The sequence below is a fragment of the Poeciliopsis prolifica genome, unplaced genomic scaffold (assembly GCF_027474105.1).
Source record: "Poeciliopsis prolifica strain line A6 unplaced genomic scaffold, Auburn_PproV2 SCAFFOLD012, whole genome shotgun sequence".
Taxonomy (NCBI): Eukaryota; Metazoa; Chordata; class Actinopteri; order Cyprinodontiformes; family Poeciliidae; genus Poeciliopsis; species Poeciliopsis prolifica.
In genome coordinates this window covers 7,454,038-7,472,995 of record NW_026562387.1, presented here as the reverse complement: position 1 = coordinate 7,472,995, position 18,958 = coordinate 7,454,038, and the positions used below count along the sequence as shown (strand labels likewise).

General features: G+C 35.4%; 2 protein-coding genes across 3 annotated transcripts; both read left to right on the top strand.

Moving 5' to 3' along the window:
* Positions 1 to 1,106: 1,106 nt before the first annotated feature.
* LOC129364543 (probable G-protein coupled receptor 141) lies at positions 1,107 to 3,534 on the top strand. Its single transcript, XM_055037227.1, has 2 exons — positions 1,107 to 1,406; positions 2,335 to 3,534. Exon 2 carries the CDS (start codon positions 2,336 to 2,338, stop codon positions 3,245 to 3,247), a length of 912 nt encoding a protein of 303 aa, XP_054893202.1. The 5' UTR covers positions 1,107 to 1,406; position 2,335; the 3' UTR covers positions 3,248 to 3,534.
* Positions 3,535 to 3,960: 426 nt separating this feature from the next.
* Positions 3,961 to 18,367, top strand: hnf4g (hepatocyte nuclear factor 4, gamma). Of its 2 annotated transcripts, none has more exons than XM_055037224.1 (11): positions 3,961 to 4,155; positions 9,941 to 10,106; positions 10,305 to 10,399; positions 10,973 to 11,079; positions 11,606 to 11,755; positions 12,104 to 12,191; positions 12,587 to 12,739; positions 14,070 to 14,119; positions 14,360 to 14,546; positions 16,358 to 16,477; positions 16,577 to 18,367. In XM_055037224.1, exons 2-11 carry the CDS (start codon positions 9,946 to 9,948, stop codon positions 16,696 to 16,698), a joined length of 1,233 nt encoding a protein of 410 aa, XP_054893199.1. In that variant the 5' UTR covers positions 3,961 to 4,155; positions 9,941 to 9,945; the 3' UTR covers positions 16,699 to 18,367. The 2 variants fall into 2 exon arrangements, with proteins under 2 accessions (XP_054893199.1, XP_054893198.1); XM_055037223.1 differs by lacking the exon at positions 3,961 to 4,155 and adding an exon at positions 7,697 to 8,394.
* Positions 18,368 to 18,958: the final 591 nt, after the last annotated feature.

The window sequence follows — 18,958 nt, the reverse complement described above, 5'->3', positions numbered from 1 at the left end:
CGTATAAAAAGAAGAGCTTCATAATTCTTTATTTCAAGAACTATGAAATAAAGGTTTCCAGTTTGACATTGATCAAATAACATCAACTAAAAGTAAACATTCATGTGCTTTGGACATTCTTTTATAGTTTCAAATAAGAAAGCAATTCATAAAAAAAGCTAGATGAATTCATGAATCAGTAAAAAAGCTGAAGCTGAACTGAAAGTTGACCTTTTAGTAGACCGATGATCATCATCCAAGTGTAACCTCTAACCAAGGGGTTGAAATTAACAAACAAGACGTGTGTTTTCCATTTTGACAGAAATGTTTTGCAAAATATAAAGGCCAGATGTGTATTTATTTATTTATTTATTTACAGAATACTTAGATGCAGGGACAAATAACTAAACCCACATGCAGCTTTGCAGACTGACGTTGAAGCAACAAAGTGAACTGTGGCTTACATTGTTGCACGGGTGCTGCAACTTTGTCACACAGTTCAGAAAGTCCCTCACAGAAACCGACAGGCTAACTTATGAATGGATGATATCCACATTTTAAGAACATAGTCAAATAGTACCAGCATAATCTACATTATGCAGCATCACAAATTTAAAATTCCATTGTTGTACAATGAGAAGTTGTAAAACTTGATAAAAGTATTGTGATATTTTTACTGTGAAACCAATGGGAACCAGTTAGCATCAACCTCTAAAACATTTTCATTGCTTGCGACTGACTGCGATATTTATAGACATATGTCAACATCACTACTCATATCATGACATCCTGCCTAACTCCTCTTTACACTTTAATAAGGTTGTGCTTTGGGAATATAATGCAACAGTTACGACACAGTTAACTTACTATATAACAAAACAGTAAGTTTTTATACAATTAAGAATTCATTAGTTTTATGTATATCATAGATGGTATGAGATAAAATAAACTATAAACTTGCGCTCATTAAGTTGGACAAATGTAAAGGACATTTTTTGACATATTAAAAGTAATTTGCTGTATAATTAATTATGTAAAGGTTGTATGTCTTGGAGTTAAAGAGGCAACAACAGCAGCAACAATCCCCCCACCCCCTAAAGAAAAAAAAAAGAGTGCAAACAGAGGGTGGCCAAAAGAAGGAAGTTACCATTTCTGTGGTTATATTGACATGAAGTCAGCTCCTGTTTCAAACAAACTACAGACACGCACACAGTATGCAAAAGGGCTCTTGACACCGAGACATGTAGCTCATTTCAATAACCTACACTAACTTTAGACCCAGAAAATTGCATATTTGTGTGCGTGGATGCTTACTGACTTTGTCAAAACTTGGAGTTACCACTCCGGTGGGATGAAGGATAGACAGAGTTTCTAACGTTTTGCTGGGACTCCTAAAAACAGGCAGCAGCCACATCTTTGACTACAAGGTAAGTCTCCATGGGAAGCTTAGGTTATATCATTGTGAGGTTGTTGCTTTGTTCTCTTTATTAATATACAAGCAAGGCACATTTTCAAAAGATTCTTCAAAAGAAAGTCATTTTTTGTTGTTATAATTAGTGCTAATCTGGTGTTTTGGGAAAATTTATTGCTGCTTTTATTCATTTTTGATAAACTGACCAAGCAATAGTAAGGTACTAAGTTCTCTAAGTTAGCTCTAAATAAAATTTTTATGAAATATGTTTATTCAAATGATACCAACCCTTGCTGTAAGTCACTGGCAATTTTACAACAGAACTGAGTACTGAGCTTTGAATGTTTCTATTAAGAATTTGAACTCATATAGAGTTGTATATTTCAATATTTCGAAAATGTTAATGTAAATTTATTAGATTTTCTTTTTTAATTTTCAAACAAACTACAAGGGGACGGTGATAAGAGAACCTTCAAAAGTAAAAAACGTCTTTACTTTTGAAATGATAAGATGCGTCAGCATCATGGTTTCATGAACAGAAGTGATTCTGCTTGTGAAAAAATACAAAAACTAAATAGACTGCAGAAAGTCCAACTTGAAAAAACAGAAGGGATCAGAGTGAGATTAAAGACGTAAATTAGGTTAACCTATAACTTATATATGGAACATATATAGGTTAACTATAACCTACATGTAACCAACGAGTGGAAGTTGGGCATCCAGTGGTGTAAAATAGTGAGCGCTATAACTTCTTATATTACTTCTTACATTACCATGCCTGCTTCCTAGTTTACCAACATTTTTAGGTTATAAAAAGTCAACACTGACTCACACATTATCCCCTTTTCTTCCCTCTCATTATAGCACTTCCCATTTAATTAATTGTTACACCAACTTCCTTTTTGTCTCTAACAATGGATTTTGGTGAAATCTTCTCTTTTTAGAATGAATTCCACCATGACCCCGGAGCAACTGTCTACCTCCATGATTACTCAGAACATCACACCAACCACTGAATCTGAGAATGGATCCTCAGATTTTCACATTACCCTCCTGGTCATCTACTCAGTAGTTCTGCTGTGCGGTACTGTCAGCCTGAGCTTGATGATGCACATCTTGAAGTCCAGTGCTGCTTCTGCCACCTCTATTACCGTGTTTAACCTAATTTTTGCCCACTTCATCTTCCTTCTGACAGTGCCCTTCAGAATTCACTATTATGTAACCAACGAGTGGAAGTTGGGCATCCAGTGGTGTAAAATGGTGAGCGCTATGATCCACATCCACATGTACATGTCTTTTTTGCTCTACATGATCATCCTTGTCACTCGCTTGTGGCCACACTACTCCAGGACAAGGCAGGTGGAATCTTTAGGCAGAATGCAAGCACTCGTTGGCAGTGTAGTGATGTGGGTCATTGTGCTCATTTTAATCCCTTCCATTATTTTTAATTTTTATGGCAAGACAGATCAACAAGATTCTGCTCATTGCTTTCATTTTGCAGAAAGCATGAATTCTAACAAAGTGCTGAACTACATATTAAGCACACTGGTGATAGTGGTAGCTGTCGTGTTGACAGCCCTTCAGGCCAATGTGCTGTGGACTCTATACAAAAAGGATCGCCAGGAATGCAGGTCTCAGCAAGACTTTGGGGCTCAACTGAAGAGCCTCTGCTTCACACTGATCATGCTAATCTGCTTCGTTCCCTACCATAGTTTCCGGCTGTATTACATTGAGCAGCCTGAGCTTGAACCTATCAATGAAGTTTTACTGAGCCTGACCACTTTCAACTGTTTGGACATGCTGACCTTCTTGGGGAGGAGGACATTCCACATATGCTTAAGAGGAAGGACTGTGTGAACACAGAATCTACAATAACTGTGAATGTGCATACAGGAGACAAACTGATATAAGATGTTGGCATTTGTTTCTTTTTTTTTTCTATTTCTTGTCAATCTACATGACTATTGAATTTATTTTAAATCAAATTAAGATCCTTTTGCTCGCTTCATTATCTAACCAATATTATTTTGGCTGATGTTTATTACTATTATTGCAGAAATGCTTGGTTGTTGAATAAAGAAAAAAAAAAGTTTTTGCCAGAGAGTATGAACTCAGGTCCAGTTTTGACATTGTATTTATGAATAGCAGAAATGTATATGTTGCAATGTAATAAATGCAGTCTGAAAACTACTTTGAACTTGACTCTAACTAAATGAACTCCTGCCATCTGCTGGTCTTTATTTGTACTACACATTGGGACTATGACAGGATCCTAGACCACTGAAGCTGATAAACAAACAAAACAGATCCTTATTCAAAATAATATCATAATACAAAATTTTAAGTTCGATCAAGAAATGTATTTCTTTCCAACAGTTTTCTAAACAAAAGTTTCTTGAATTATACTGTATCTTTGTGCACTTTCTGTGTCACAGGGTCTGTGTCACCCACACATCAATACGCACATTCACCGAGTGATGTTTCTCTTCTCTATTTTTTATGGACCTGGGTTACTGTTTAACATCTCCACCCTAGCTTAAGTTTGTTTAGTAAATCGATCTTATGACAGGGCTATGATGGCGCCATCCAATGTGTCGCTCCATGAATTATTGGCAGCTCAGCTCTCCAGCCTTCCCTTTTAATGTTTTCCAACACTTTAAATTGTTTTAAAACTCAGTGCTCCATCAGTCCGATGGCCGACTGACGGCTGCTCCCTGTCAGAGTAGAGCAATACTACTGGATAAATGACAGAAACGGTAACGCATGTAAGTCAAACTTTTTCTGTTTTGTATTTGTTTTGTTTAAATTGGGAATATAGTAAATACATAAACTGTTAAGTCTTACATACCAAACGTTACCAGAATCCTTTAGTTTTGGTTGCAGTAAGTTCCTCAAATCGTGCAGTTTCCTAATTTAAAAAAAAAAAGAAGAAATGGTTTGAGATGGTTCATTCGAACTAAGTAGAAGTGCTGTTTTAAAGTATCTCATGTAACGCGAACTTGCGAAAGGAGATAAGAGAGACTCACTTCAGCATGAAAGCTGTGCTATAAAGATCATGTGATAACTCATTTTACCAGAACAAGTCAAGGACATAAACAGGAGCTAGATATTTCTCTCTTTGCTCTTGTTTTACCTTCTCGCATTTATCAGGGACTTGAGTACAATCAAAACCAATGAGGATTAATTACCAGAGAAATAATTTTATTTCTATTGCTCCTATAATTTACCTTTTCTACATCCAGATAACACTACTTTTAATTATGTGTCCTCTTTGTATTGTTTTAAATGTTTCCAAAGACGACTAGATTGTTGTTTGTTAACCTTTGAGGTTATAGTATGTGATACGATGTTGGACCCTGGCTGTTTCAAATATGGATGTTAATTTCCATGTGTTGTTCTAACCTCATATTTTACTTAAAAATCTTTACAAGGATATTCACAATTTCACAGTCAATTTATGTAGATTAAAATTAGTTCTGAATTTAAAAGCAAGAATGAAGCAAAGGTATAGTTAATCATCTTAAGATTTGGAGGCAATTACTTTTCTGAAGAACCTTCAACTATGACTTTTGTTTCAGGAAGTTGTGGTTTTTTTGCAACAGTGCCTGGCTGATCATTATGTGTGTCTTAAGCTGTTAGTTTAAGTACAAGCACTGGTATTATGGCAATTTCTCACAGACATTGCCTCCTCACTAGGGGTTTTATGACAGCTGAGAGCTTTTGGTTGATAGGTGGAAGCAATGTATCTTATTTAGTCTGCAGCAGGTCTTACTAGCTGAAATTAGATGTTTACATACTGTAAAGAAAAGTCACATTCACGGTTTGATATTAAATCAGACAAGACGTCTCCTGTATCAGTTTAGTGAGAAATATTACATATATTTCTATGTGCTCAATGTCATAACAGTGAAATAGATTTGAAACTTTTTAAAACTGTATCCCACCACACATAATGTGTCTCCAAAGTAAATTTGCATCTGCGCACATTTTGCACCAAATCCTATGTATCACTTCAGCACAGAATACCTCTTCTTCCATAAAATGGTCTGTTGAGACTCCTAAGGTATTATTTATATGTAATTATTTGAACAGATAAACGTGACATCTGTGTTTGGACCCAAAGGCAGATGAGATTTGCTGATGTTAACAATTCTCTTTTGTCCTTTGATTTTTCCATGATGTCACACAGAGAAGTAGTGTGTTTCAGCTGCAGTCTTACAGAAATATTTACAGGTATGCATCCATTAAAATCAAATGTGAATTAGAAGAGAACAACATTAACATTTGGGCTCTTTCAAATTGTGATAAAGACATTATAGTCTAAGTCTATTTAAACTTATGAATTCTGAAATTGCAGAAAATAATTAATGTGTTCTGTTCAGTACTTCATAAATAGAAATAACCTAGATCATTACAGGATAGATTTAAAACATGATTAGTCTGTTGGAACCCACTCTTTGCAAACTTGATGAGTCAGGAGGCCGAGTTAAATTATAATCTAGTCATACTCCCTACCTAGAGCTTCCTGTCTAATCAGCCCATCTTTTAACCCTTTTATTTAATCCTCCAATTTGCAGTACATGATAAAAATACTAATACAACTTAATTGTTTGCATAGTTTTTGCAGGGCTACTTCTAACACCTCTCATCATTCTATTTTGATATAAGACACACAGTACTTTATTCCTGTGATGTGGAAACTTAAAGATTCATAAATGAAAAACCTGTATAGTGCTGTGAAGGTTCATAATACATCCCCCCAATATGTTGTACAATCACCATTTGCTGCAATTATACACATAAATTGTTTGAGGTATGTCCTGACAAACTTTTTACAAATTTGTCTAGTTGTTGTTTTTAACATGGATCATACTCAGCCAGATTGGATACATGTAATCTGTGAATATAGATATTCAAGTCTTGCTGTGGATTCTCAATTGGAAATAACATGATTTTAGACTGAACAAATCTAATGTAAATATACTTAGAGATGAATAGACCCACTGTATCTCTGGTTCTATGATCATCCTGCTCTGGAGAGGATCCCCCATACTGTTTTTTTTTTTTCTTTTTCAGTGTTACCCAGTGTCTCCCATCAACTCTGACCTGTTTCCCTGTTCTCCCTATTTGCAGAAAAAGGGAAACAGCATCCTCACAGCATTTTTATGTAATCCAAGAACTTCTGTTACACTCTCATCTAAGCAGAGCACATTTCTCAATGTATTTTATGTGTTTCTTAACAAGAATGTTAAGGGACACATAATTATTATTTTTCTTTAGAACCCCAGCTTAATTTTTTACACTCATGCATTTGTCTAAATGTAGAACACCTTTAAAAGCCATGCTCCTTTATTTCCACTTCAAGAGTATCTGTCATTTTGTGTGTCATCATAAAATTCATAAACGTTTCTGGTTTTAATGTAAGAAAATGGAAAAAGGTTCCAGGAGAGAAAATACTATTAGCAAAAAAAGTAACTAATATGTATTACAAAGCAATTTGTGATAATATGCATTCTGATGTGGTTCCTTACTCTGACATTATATTGCCCTCCTCCTTGCTGAAACACTCCTTTCATTTTTTTCTGACTGACCAACTCATTACAGAAGTAGAGCATCAAGTCATCCATATCATCATCTTATCTTTTACAGTCTTCTTTGTCACAATGCCCTAAACTGATTGCCTCTAAAACACACAGTAAGAGTTAGTGCAATGAAACCCTTCATGTAAAATGGGTGGGTGAGACTATTGAACTGGTTTATATCATGGGAGCTATGCAGTGTGTTTATTGTGCCTCTGCCCTAAAAGATGAACCTGAGAGGACAGTCATTCTACTCATGATTTAAACTTTTGAATTTGTTCTTGATTAAGTTTGGTGAAGTGTGTGGGAAGTGCATCAGTGACAAAATAGCCAGGAGCCTGTTTTCTTTTTCCTTTGTTTTTTTTTTTTTTTTTTTTTTTTTTGCTCATCTCAGATTACAGTTTGAGTGCAAGACAAAACCACAAGTAAAATCAAGTTTTAAGTAAATGCAGGAAAGAAATTCTTCTTACCAAATTCTAATGAAAACACTCAAGTGTAAATCTCAGGTGTATGTGGATGTGTGTTTTTGTCTTTGAATTAAGGGAAGTTATCAGTGTCCTCCACTTTTTATAGACTATATCTACTGAGGTGATAATGCTGTTGTACCATTATTGATTAGATTATAAATCCCTGGAACACGCATACACAAACACACATCTCTACATGCACACACACACAAACTCTAACTATCTTCAAAGGGACTTTACATTGACTTCCAATCATTTGTTATTAATTTATATTGCAGAGCCCTGGTGCTTACACTAAACCCAATCATTACTGTCACTATGACATGACTCAATTCACACCATAGCCCAAAAACAGAACCTCTTTTTATGGGAACTGGGCTTTGGGGCCCATAATGCAGTATTTGTAAGAAAAATAGCCCTTACATTGTATCAAAAATAAGGCTATTCACATACATACACACACAAATGAAGAATTAGCAGACAATATTCGCATTATGCATACTTTGATTCATAACGACAAAAAGTCAAAGACTGGACAGGACAAGGAAATTTCTCCTTTACAACTATCCATTTATATCTGTGATAAGTGTGTAAGTGGAGAATAGATAAGTAAGGTGTAATAAGGTGAGAAGTCTTAGCTCTAGCTCCACCTTTTTTTGTGTTCATTGCCCAATCAAATCACATTATAGACCTGTTAAGTGAGGGATCTCCCCTGTTGAATATGTGGGAGTTAGCTGAAACAGTGACAAGAAAACAGAAGGAAAGACAAATTGTGAGAAGATAAGGAGACAGAAAAAAAGAGAGAAAAAGGCAGCTCAGCTTGAAGCAGGAATGAAGTATCCTCCAGCTCCTCAGAGTAAATCTCTGTTAGATATGGAGGTAGCCAACTACTGTGAAGGCCTGGATCCATCATTCAGCACACTAGGGTTTGAGAATGCAGAGGTTCTCTATGCAGGAGGTAAGTGAGTTTTCATGTAGACGCTTAAATACAGAGGCACATACATGCTGAGAATCCCATAAATGTTAAACTTGAGAATCCCATAAATGTTAAACTTGGTTTTGAAACATTGTGATAGCATATACACATAGCACAGCTATACACGAATTTCTATTCACTGGTAATGACACTACTGAGGGGCATGACTTCTCACTGATACAGTGTCACGGAGCATGATAGATAGGGGTTTGCTGCATAAGAGGTCATCATGTTCAGAACCGGATGAGAAAATATTATTCACAAAGACATTTAATAACAGAGAAGCTAGATAAGTTAATGTCAATGAGTTAGTCTATTATTTTGCTAATTAAGCAAAACAAGAATATATGTATATATTTGAATTTTATTAAAATTCAAAGTTTTTAATGTCTTACCACCGCCTTATTGTTGAGCTTACTTCTTGAAATATTTTGTTGTCTTTACATGTCTCCTGCCTTAGCAAATTTGTGACATTAGACAATTGGATAATTTTATTAATGTTACATGTCATGTGTTCATTCACAAACTTATTGGCTCAAATATTTTTAAATGTATTTTTGCAAACTACAAAGACTGCTTACATGGCAAGAAACTCATGCAGACTTGTTGGTCTAATATCCATATTAGGGTTAATTTGATTTGAGCAAACATATGGCATCACGCAGCACTGCACCCAAGTTAATCAAATACTCCCAAGCTACATTATTTTAAGTTGGGCGTAAGGTGTCGGGCATATTCAGCGTAGTGTTGCCCTGAACGAGTCACCTGGCAACACCTAAACAATAGAGGGAATTTTATAGTAGAGCGCAACGCCCATTGCTATCTCTGTGAAAACCAACAAACGCAGCCTAAGTTTCTTTCTGTATCTCTTTTTGTGCTTTTCTGTCACACGGTAAAAAAAAAGAATATATTTCCACAGAAACTGAAGGTCTCGCATGTAGAGCTCTTTTGTCGCTGATATTTAGTGAAATAAAGTTTGTTGAAGACACGGGTCATAAACATGGTTTGCTGAAGAGTAGGAACACTCCTCTGTGATGTCACCTTAGTTTTTGAGCTGAGTTAGTCAAACATTAACTCAAACATTGTTAAGAGATCATGGAGTACAACTGAGTGAGATATGAATGGAGCTCTAAAGATTTGTGTCTTGATGCTCATCAAAGTTTCCCACTTTAAATAACTTAGTATCTTGGAACTAAATAATAAGCAGTAAAGGAATGTTTAATGTGCAAGGAATAAGCATAATAATAATTACAGCATCAGCTACCATAACAAATACTGAAAAATAATGCTGCTTGAACTTGTGCTATTTTGTTAAGCACTTCAGCAAAGAATTTATTTAACATGGCAACATAATCATAACCCTAACCCTAAATCCTATGAATTAGTTCACACTTTGGTTTCATATACAGACTAATCAAATCACAGAATACGAACCAATATACAATGTTTTTTTATTCTTGATTTGTTTGTAATTTACAGATGTGTGTAAAGCATGAGTAAAAATATGCCTGTATGTTGTGCTTTGCAGACAGTATGCCAACAGAACCAAGCCACTCTGGTCCAGATGGACTGAACGCTAACTGCGCAATCTGTGGAGATAAAGCCACAGGAAAACACTATGGGGCTTCAAGCTGCGACGGCTGCAAAGGCTTCTTTAGACGCTCCATTCGCAAAAGCCATGTGTACACCTGCCGGTAAAGACAACCAAGGCATACGCTATAGGCACATGTTTGAACAAATACACAAAATATGTAAAGACAAAATCTGAAGGATTAATATGTATTTTTTGGTCAAGGCATATTGACTTGGCACCTTTCATAAAACATGGGATGTTACGGTGAATTAAATGCTGTTCTGTAGAGTCAGGCCATATTGTTGTTTATCATGTACAGGTTCAGCAGACAGTGTGTGGTTGACAAGGATAAGAGGAACCAATGTCGTTTCTGCAGACTCAACAAATGCTTTAGAGCTGGCATGAAAAAAGAAGGTAAGATGACAAAAGTAACACATGTTTGTAGCTTTTCACATATATTATACAGCATTATCGTAGAAAATATCCACATTTGGCTCAAAGAACAAGGTCATAACTACAGCCACTGCGGGAAAAAATTGTTTTCTTGAAATCTCAAAGCTTCATGAAGATAATCAAAATTGGCTTAGCCATAAAACACGGAAAGACTTTGTGTGTGTATTTATGAGGGGTATAACCTTGGTGCAGAATTTTATGACACCTAATCCTGTGATACTGAAACATGTTGTTCTGTACTGCAACTGGTTAACGTTTGACCTCCTATTGCTGATCCCAGCATCTTCAGTGACTTTCCTAAATATTAACTGCAGTGACAGTTATTATTTTTTTTAACACCCCACCTTAGTTTTTACACTAATGAATTAGTCCAAGTCAAAATGTAGAAATCACTACAATAACGTTTGTATGCAGGGAAGTAAAAACATCTATTGAATTGCCTGGTATTATTATCTGTTGTTCCCTTTGGTTTTCCTTTTGGTTTACTTCTTGTTCATAGACATGCACTCAATAACCTCGGCTGTTATATTTTAGCTGTACAGAATGAGAGAGATCGGATCAGTTCCCGAAGAATCATCCCAGATTCTCAAGACCTTCCACCCATTACTGTCTTAGCACAGGCAGAGTCCTTATCCCAACAAGTAAGAATGTCCTGCTTATTTTATAATTCCTGGAATAAAGGTCTGCAATGCATTGGCAAAATATTTTTTGATTCTGTCATGTTGCATCCACAAACTTCAGTGCATTTTATTGACATTTTACTTGACAAACACAAAATACTTCTAAATTGCTAAGTGTAGGAAAAGAAGACATTTCTTATATTATGCTTTTACAAAGTAGCATAAAATGTATGACGTAAATTATACAAGTAATGTATAATTCTTTGCTGAAGTTATAGCCGCCATCAATTCTTGGCTTAGACTCTAAATTGGATTCACTTCTTGACTTTAATTGGAATGATCTGAACTTTGCTGCTGCTCTAGCTTTATTATGTCCAACTCACTGTACTCCAGTCTCAACCCTTTTGTAATTTCAAACAGGTTTCCTTGCAAAATTGACAGTTATTAATCTTCATTCATATTCCTATAAACTCTGGAAGCCTATTTTTTTTTTTTTATTAATACACCATCATGTGTGGTAAGACCTTACTATTTTTTCCCCCTGCAGATCATCACTCCTGTAGGACTAGTGGACGTATCGGATGTGAAATCAGCCACTGTAGTGGATGTGTGTGATTCTATGCGGCAACAACTGTTGGTTTTGGTGGAATGGGCCAAATATATTCCTTCCTTTGGCGAGTTGCCACTGGATGATCAGGTAACAAGTCATATAAGTGAGCTTAATTTGTATATAGCTTGTCCTAAGTCATATCTATGCAGTGATCTTATGTTGTTTAATACTGAAGTGAAAGCAAGAGTAGAACCCCTAATATTCATCAGATATGCTGGTATTTTTCTATTAAACTTATTTCACTTGTGTGAAAAAATAAATAGATTGAATTTGCAAAATGTTGCAGAGCATCAGCATTTTTACAATGATTATGTGGTATGTTATCTCTAACCCATTTCTGTAGCTTATGACAATGTACGGCACCATACAACTAAGGAAAAGAGAATAACCACTGCTCTGCTTTTTAATTTTGTCTGTGTGTGTGTGTGTTTCCAGGTGAGCTTGCTCAGGGCTCATGCAGGTGAACATCTCTTGCTTGGGGTTGCCAAAAGGTCAATGCCATTCAAGGACTTCCTCCTTTTAGGTAGGAAATGACGATATATTTTTCTCACTGTTTGGTTGGGAATGTGTGTCTCAGCACAAATATGTATGAGGCCTGGAAATGATTAACTAAAGCGTTCTGATTTTGAATGTAACCTCAAGGTTGTCCTTTGTAAGAGAAAAAAATATATATATCATTAATTACTTAGAAAATAGGATACTGTACACACAGTTGTCATCTACAAACACTTACACATATTTATGCATCACCATACTGCTTGGACCTTACAAATGACCATTTAGCTTTGATGCAACAATTTAAATAGGACCTCTCAAGCAATAACAAACCGTACACACTAGAGCCCAACCCATACCTGCTCAAATACCTTTCTACCCCAGTCAACTCTTCTCCACTAACTTTGTCAACTGTTTCTGCAGGTAATGGCTGTGTGATACACAGGAACGGCCCTGAACCTGAGATTTGCAGAGTTGCCAGCAGAATATTAGACGAGCTGGTCCAGCCTTTCCAAGATATTCAGATAGACGACAATGAGTATGCAGCTCTCAAGGCAATTGTCTTTTTTGACCCAGGTAATAACTAAATGTTACATGCATTATCTCATAGCAACTGATTTGTAAGCTTATGGCACATATTTTTTAGATACTTAAGTATTTGGTGAATATGGCTGCAGATAATCCATTTATCTAAAAAAAAAAAAAGAAAAAAGACATACATCTTGGACTTCAGAGACTCTTTTAATTCAACAAAATTATTCAAGTAGGACTTCCCAAGGTGGAATATGCATTTGATAAATCTGTACTAATTTGAAAGTCTTTAATCAATAATTGAGCAACACTTCACTTCAGTTCAGTTGTTATTTCCCTTTTTGGTTAATATAAAGAACAGTTCTATGTCAGATGTTGTAACCTTGGGAGACTATTTTATAACCAATCAGGGGTTCATTTGTTTCATAACTTTATTCCTAACCTGTCTGATGTTCCTTAGTCTTCATTGAATTGTTCACACGCTAATGTCTTCTGATAAATTACCATGGCCTTCACAGAAAAGCAGTGAATAAATTATGTTACTAAATAAATGTACTCTAGATGGAAGTTAAAGCAATCCTCTTAATTGAAGGATTGTGAATTCTTACAGATGCAAATCACTCTTTTCATATTTTAATTAGCAAATAATAATAATAATAATAATTCATATATTATTGTACTTACACTTCATAATTATGTACATTTGTGTTCATTCATTCCTTAAACCCCAATGAAATGTACTAAAGTTTGTGTTTATGATGTAACCAAATGTTGGAGAGGACACTTGATTTTCTCTACTGATTGTGCCAATAGATGTCACTATTACATTATCTTTACAGAAAAAAAAAAATCATATGTTGGCTGTTAATAATATATATTTTTAAATCCCACAAACAACTGGACATGAAAAGAAATACTACCTTTTAATAGAAAGACGAAGTAGTGTTTTCTTTATAATTTAATAAAATGTACAATGACAAAACAATGATAACAAATAGTAACATAATGAATGATGGATTTTATTGATGGTGTGACTACATTGATAGAAACAAGAAAAAAAATACATTTTATTTAATCATAAATCTATTGTTATTTATGTTGCATGTTGACCCTCATAGTTAGATTCCAATCTCTCCAATCCCTACACACGAGCCCTATCACTGCCCCCATCATGCCTTTCTCCCTCTTTCTGTAAATCCCCACATTTTGCCTCCATACACCAGTTTAACGATAATCATTCCATCAGCTGTACTCATATCTTCAATTTCATCCCTGGCCTTTTTTTTTTTTTTTTCTTTCCTGTCCTTCAATCATGTCCTCCCCATGTCCTCCTCTATTTACCTGTCTCTTCAATGCTTTGCTTTGCAATCTGCAGATGCAAAGTCGTTGCGGGACCCAACGAAAATTAAGACTATGCGTCTTCAGGTAGGGCTGCTATTTAATCTTTGAAATGACTAAGTCTGTAGTTAATTATGTTACATTTATTATTATTACTATTATTATTATTAGTTTAGCAATTCTAACTTGTATTTGAAGGGCAATAGACATTTACTGTCATTAGCCACGTCCCTTTACATAGATAAATATTTTCTTCGGATTTCAAACTTAAATTTGGACTTTTCGTCACAGTGGTGAGTGTTTGTGCGTGTATGCGTGTGTTCACAGGTTCAGATGAGTCTGGAAGACTACATAAACGACCGTCAGTACGACTCCAGGGGTCGTTTTGGAGAGCTCTTACTGCTGCTTCCCACCCTGCAGAGCATCACGTGGCAAATGATTGAACAGCTCCAGTTCATTAAGCTATGCGGCCTGGCCAAGATAGACAACCTGCTTCAGGAGATGCTGCTGGGAGGTAGGCCTGGGATAGTGTTTGCGTTTGTAATTCTGTAAACGAATAGGTGACCTTCAGCAAAGCGACTACTGGTACTGCAGAGAGGTGAATATGGGGAGCCACATGAGGGATTCTGGAATCAGGGAAAAGTATATACTGCTCAGCAAAGTTCTTTAGGACATATAAATAGATGCAACTAAAAAATAAAAAAACAAAAAAAAACAACAACAACAACAAAAAACCCCACTGTACCGATGAACAGTGTAACTTTGCATAGCTCTCATGTATAATAGGCAAAACAGAAATAGACCAACTTTGCCGCACAATGTGATGCGAGGGACATTTGCGCACACATCTAGATGTGTATAAATATTAAGCTAGAAAGCATCAGCTATATTTTAAGGAGGGCTATGTCACATAGTTCAAACATAATATAGGGTCTGATGTAAAAAGTCATCTGAAAACATGCCCCGCAGCTTTCACCACTCAAGGAAAAATAAACCCTCATGGATGTGAAAACTTGACTTAGATGACAGTGTACAGAAAGAGCTGCATTTTTCTTGTCAGAATGTGGAATGAGTTCCTACAAAAACTGCAACAACAACAGCAGCAAACTTTCTCCTATTCTAAAATTTTTGGAATAATATATTTAGGAACCCAAAAATGAAGGTCTTAATAGTGTTTTTACCTTCAAAAATGTATTAAATAAGTAATGAACAAACATGTACTTTATATATTAGAATTATATTTACATTGCCTTGCAAAAGTACCCAAACTCTTTGATCATTGTCACATTTTGTCATATTAAAATAATAATAATAAAAAACAAAGCTTCAAAATAAAATATCAAAACAAAGTGGTGAATTTGTAAGTCCTTTTTTAAAATGTATTTATTTTTTTTTTATGAATTGCATTTATTTCCATATAATCAATTAAATCAACTTGGTGTATGTCTCTGCTAACTTTGAACACCTAGAGAAAGGAATAGATTTTTAAGTCTTGCCACAGATTATTATTTTGGATTAAGATCTAAACTGTGAGAAATACAGACATATTCTCTGTTCAAACCACTATATGTATGTCTAGTTAGATCACTGTTCTGCTGCAAAGTGAACCCCTCATCCAGACTTAAGACTTTTTCAGCCCCTAACAGTGTTTTCGTCTGATGTTTATCTCCATCCACTGACCAACATCACATTACCTGCTTTAAAAGAAAGAAAAAATACATTTTTATTGGACAGATTGTGAGATGAGGAAGCATCAGCTCAGGTGACTGGGCATGTCTTGCTAGGTTATGATTACAAGCTGTTCACTAACATTCTCTAACATTCCTTTCAGACGTTCATAGAAAAGCTGCATTTATATTCACAGCCAGGGATAATATTTCATTGAGAGTGTATTGAAGTACGGTGGGCCGCATTGAAATGAACATCACATTTCTTAGATTTTTGTTAATAAAAATATTTTTTTCTTTTTAATCCAACTTCATATATTCCACATGCACTACTTTGTGGCGTCTATAACATCACTGAAATACATTCAGATTTAGAGTTGCAACATAACCAAAAGGTTAAATTTTAAAGGATATAAATACTGTACTTTTGCGAGGCATGGCAATCAATTCCTGAAAAGACAAATAGATTTCCAAATTTTGATGCTGACAAAACATTTTATTCTGAAATGCAGTGACTTGAATAGTGAGGTTAACAGAGTGGATTATTCAGCAAACTGTTTTCACAAGCTGCTTACAGATTAAACAAACCTATAATAATTCCTAATTTATTTTTGTTAGATAACTGCACCTCTTCAGTTGCTTTGTGTTGTATGTTCAGGTCTAACAACAGAGTCCAGCCACCTTCACCATGCGGCACACACCCAGTTGGCCCAGGACCATGTGACTGGACACACCCTTGTCATCAGTGCCATGCCTGCTACTCACATTCCACAAATAGGTAAGACAAATATCCCCAAAAACAAACACTAAGCATACTGAAGACAAACCCATATCAAAATTACTAAATGTTTGAACATGTTTTCTGCTCATTCTGCAGCTTCACCTGAGACTCCCATCCCATCGCCACCACAGGGTCCCGCCACAGAAATGTACAAACATTTCCCTCAGCCTCATCGTCCTCCCGCCAGCCCCTCATCTTCTACACAGACAGACCCCTGACTCCTTCCTTTTGTCATGATTTTATGACAAAGAGTCTGTCACGAAATCAGTTTTCTTTTTCTTGGATGCATAGTTTATTGTACTGATGTGAATGTTAGGAAGGCACTCCTTATTCAGTATGTGTCTTAAAGACTTCCCACTGCCTGTTCCCCCGCCCAGTGTTACAGCAACAATGATCTCAGAATAATTGCCTGCCTTTCAAAGGTAAGCTTTTATTCAAATTTAAACCCTCACAAGTCTACATTTTTCAACAAGAGACCAGACACAGGGGCTTCAGCTGTAATGATCAGAGGACGCAGAGCAATTTAGGGGCTCAATTAGAATCCAGCTGGTGTTCCACCCAGCTCTGACCATTCAGATCAGTCCAATAGTCATCCCACAGTGGTAGGAATGATGTGTGTGAGTAACTTCATTAGCAGTAACTTCATCAATTGAACTGCCTTACATGAGAAGATGCTGTCATCTGATAAAATGCTATGTATATATTTTGAGAAACTATTGTTCATGGTTTCCAGGCTTAAAAAACACATTTTCTGAATATTTTTTTTTGGGTAATGCTGATTTGTCTGAATGAAGTAGAATAGAAAATGAAAAGAACAATTCTGAGTGTGAGACATGTTAATGAGGTATACCTCATTAACATGCAGCTAAACCTCTGTTTAGCTGCTTTTGAATTACTCCTGTATTTGCTCATCAGCTGTCCATCTAACTCATACATCTAAAAACCAAAAATAAGAAAGCACACAAGTCTTTGAGCTTTCGAGTTTACAGAAATTATTTAAGTGAAAGAGAAGAACAGCCAAATTGTTTCAATGTACACAACCATGTTCTGAGGAAAGGAATTGTTGTTATTTTATTTTGTAAACTTTAGATTGTCACAATCCAACCTTTTTGTCACATACTAATATGAGGTTGTGCCCATTTTATATTTTTCTCCTATTTAGAGTTTCTTCCAATGTAAAATAAACTGAGGTAGCTATAAGTTCAACAAATTAGCGCATCCATCTTTACAGTTGTTGCTGGGTTAGTCTTGGTTTTGATTTGTTTGTCTAAATGTTTAAATGCCTCATGAGGATTTTACTGTGTGGTTTATCATACATAAAAAAATAAAAAAATAAAAAAATAAATAAAATAAAAACTGCTGTTCAGTTGTATATATATACACAACTGAACAGCATGTATCACAACATTGAAATCTAACATGTGAGACCTTCTCCCAGACCAAATTATCTAAATAGATAAACAAAACAATCTTGTAGATGTATTTTTTAGGATCTGACCAAAAAGAGCGCCTGAGAGCTTAAAAAAAACCCTGTAAAACAATACACAAAGTTAAATTCTGTGGTTTCTTCTATTGAGGTTATGAGCCATGAACATATGTATCTTACAATGGCACACATATATTGCAGGTGTGCCTGTCTTTCACAGCTAATATTGTATATGAATTACCTGTATGAAACGTTTTCTTAACTTTTATGAGTTAGTGGTAAAGATTACAAAATATAAGAAATTTTAACAATCTATTCTTGAGTGCAAATATAAATTTGTTGTAATATTTAATGTGTGTAATACAAATTTTATATTTGAACATTTTCAGTTCCTTTGTCATTTTTGCAGTTGTATTTATTTTGTTTGCATTGTATAAATGATGTGTGCATTTTCAAAATTAAAAATTGATTACATCCCGCTTAAATGATCATTTGATTACCAGCAGAAATTGATATTGTATAACTATAGGCCAGACATTATGGCTGTTCCACACTGAGAGTCCAAGAAGATGTAAGTCATCTGATGGTTACAGTACACTTGGAATATTTTGGAGGTTTACATTAAGGGTGTGTAGGACAGAGCAAAACATTGTAGCATTTCCTGTTTCTCCACTTGTCAGTGGTCAGAATGTAGAGAAACTATGACAAACAAGACAAGATGGGGACCCATGTTTATCTTGGATGTATATAAAGACATACATAAACACACATACATATGTGTGTGTCCGTAAAGAAAAATTATACTATCATTCCTTTTCTAGTTGTTCCCCCTTTTTAAGGTTTTTGATATAAAAGAAAGAAAAACAAAACAAAAAACAATCACACCAGTATGATGACAAACTGGCAAAAAATATTTCAAAATCCTTCCCTCACATGCTGTAATATGCCATACGGTTTGTCTGTTAACTTCTCTCATGGAAGCCATCACAGTCCGTCATAGCTCCATTGGTTCTGGATATAGACTTTATATACAAAGCTTTATTGGTGTGCTG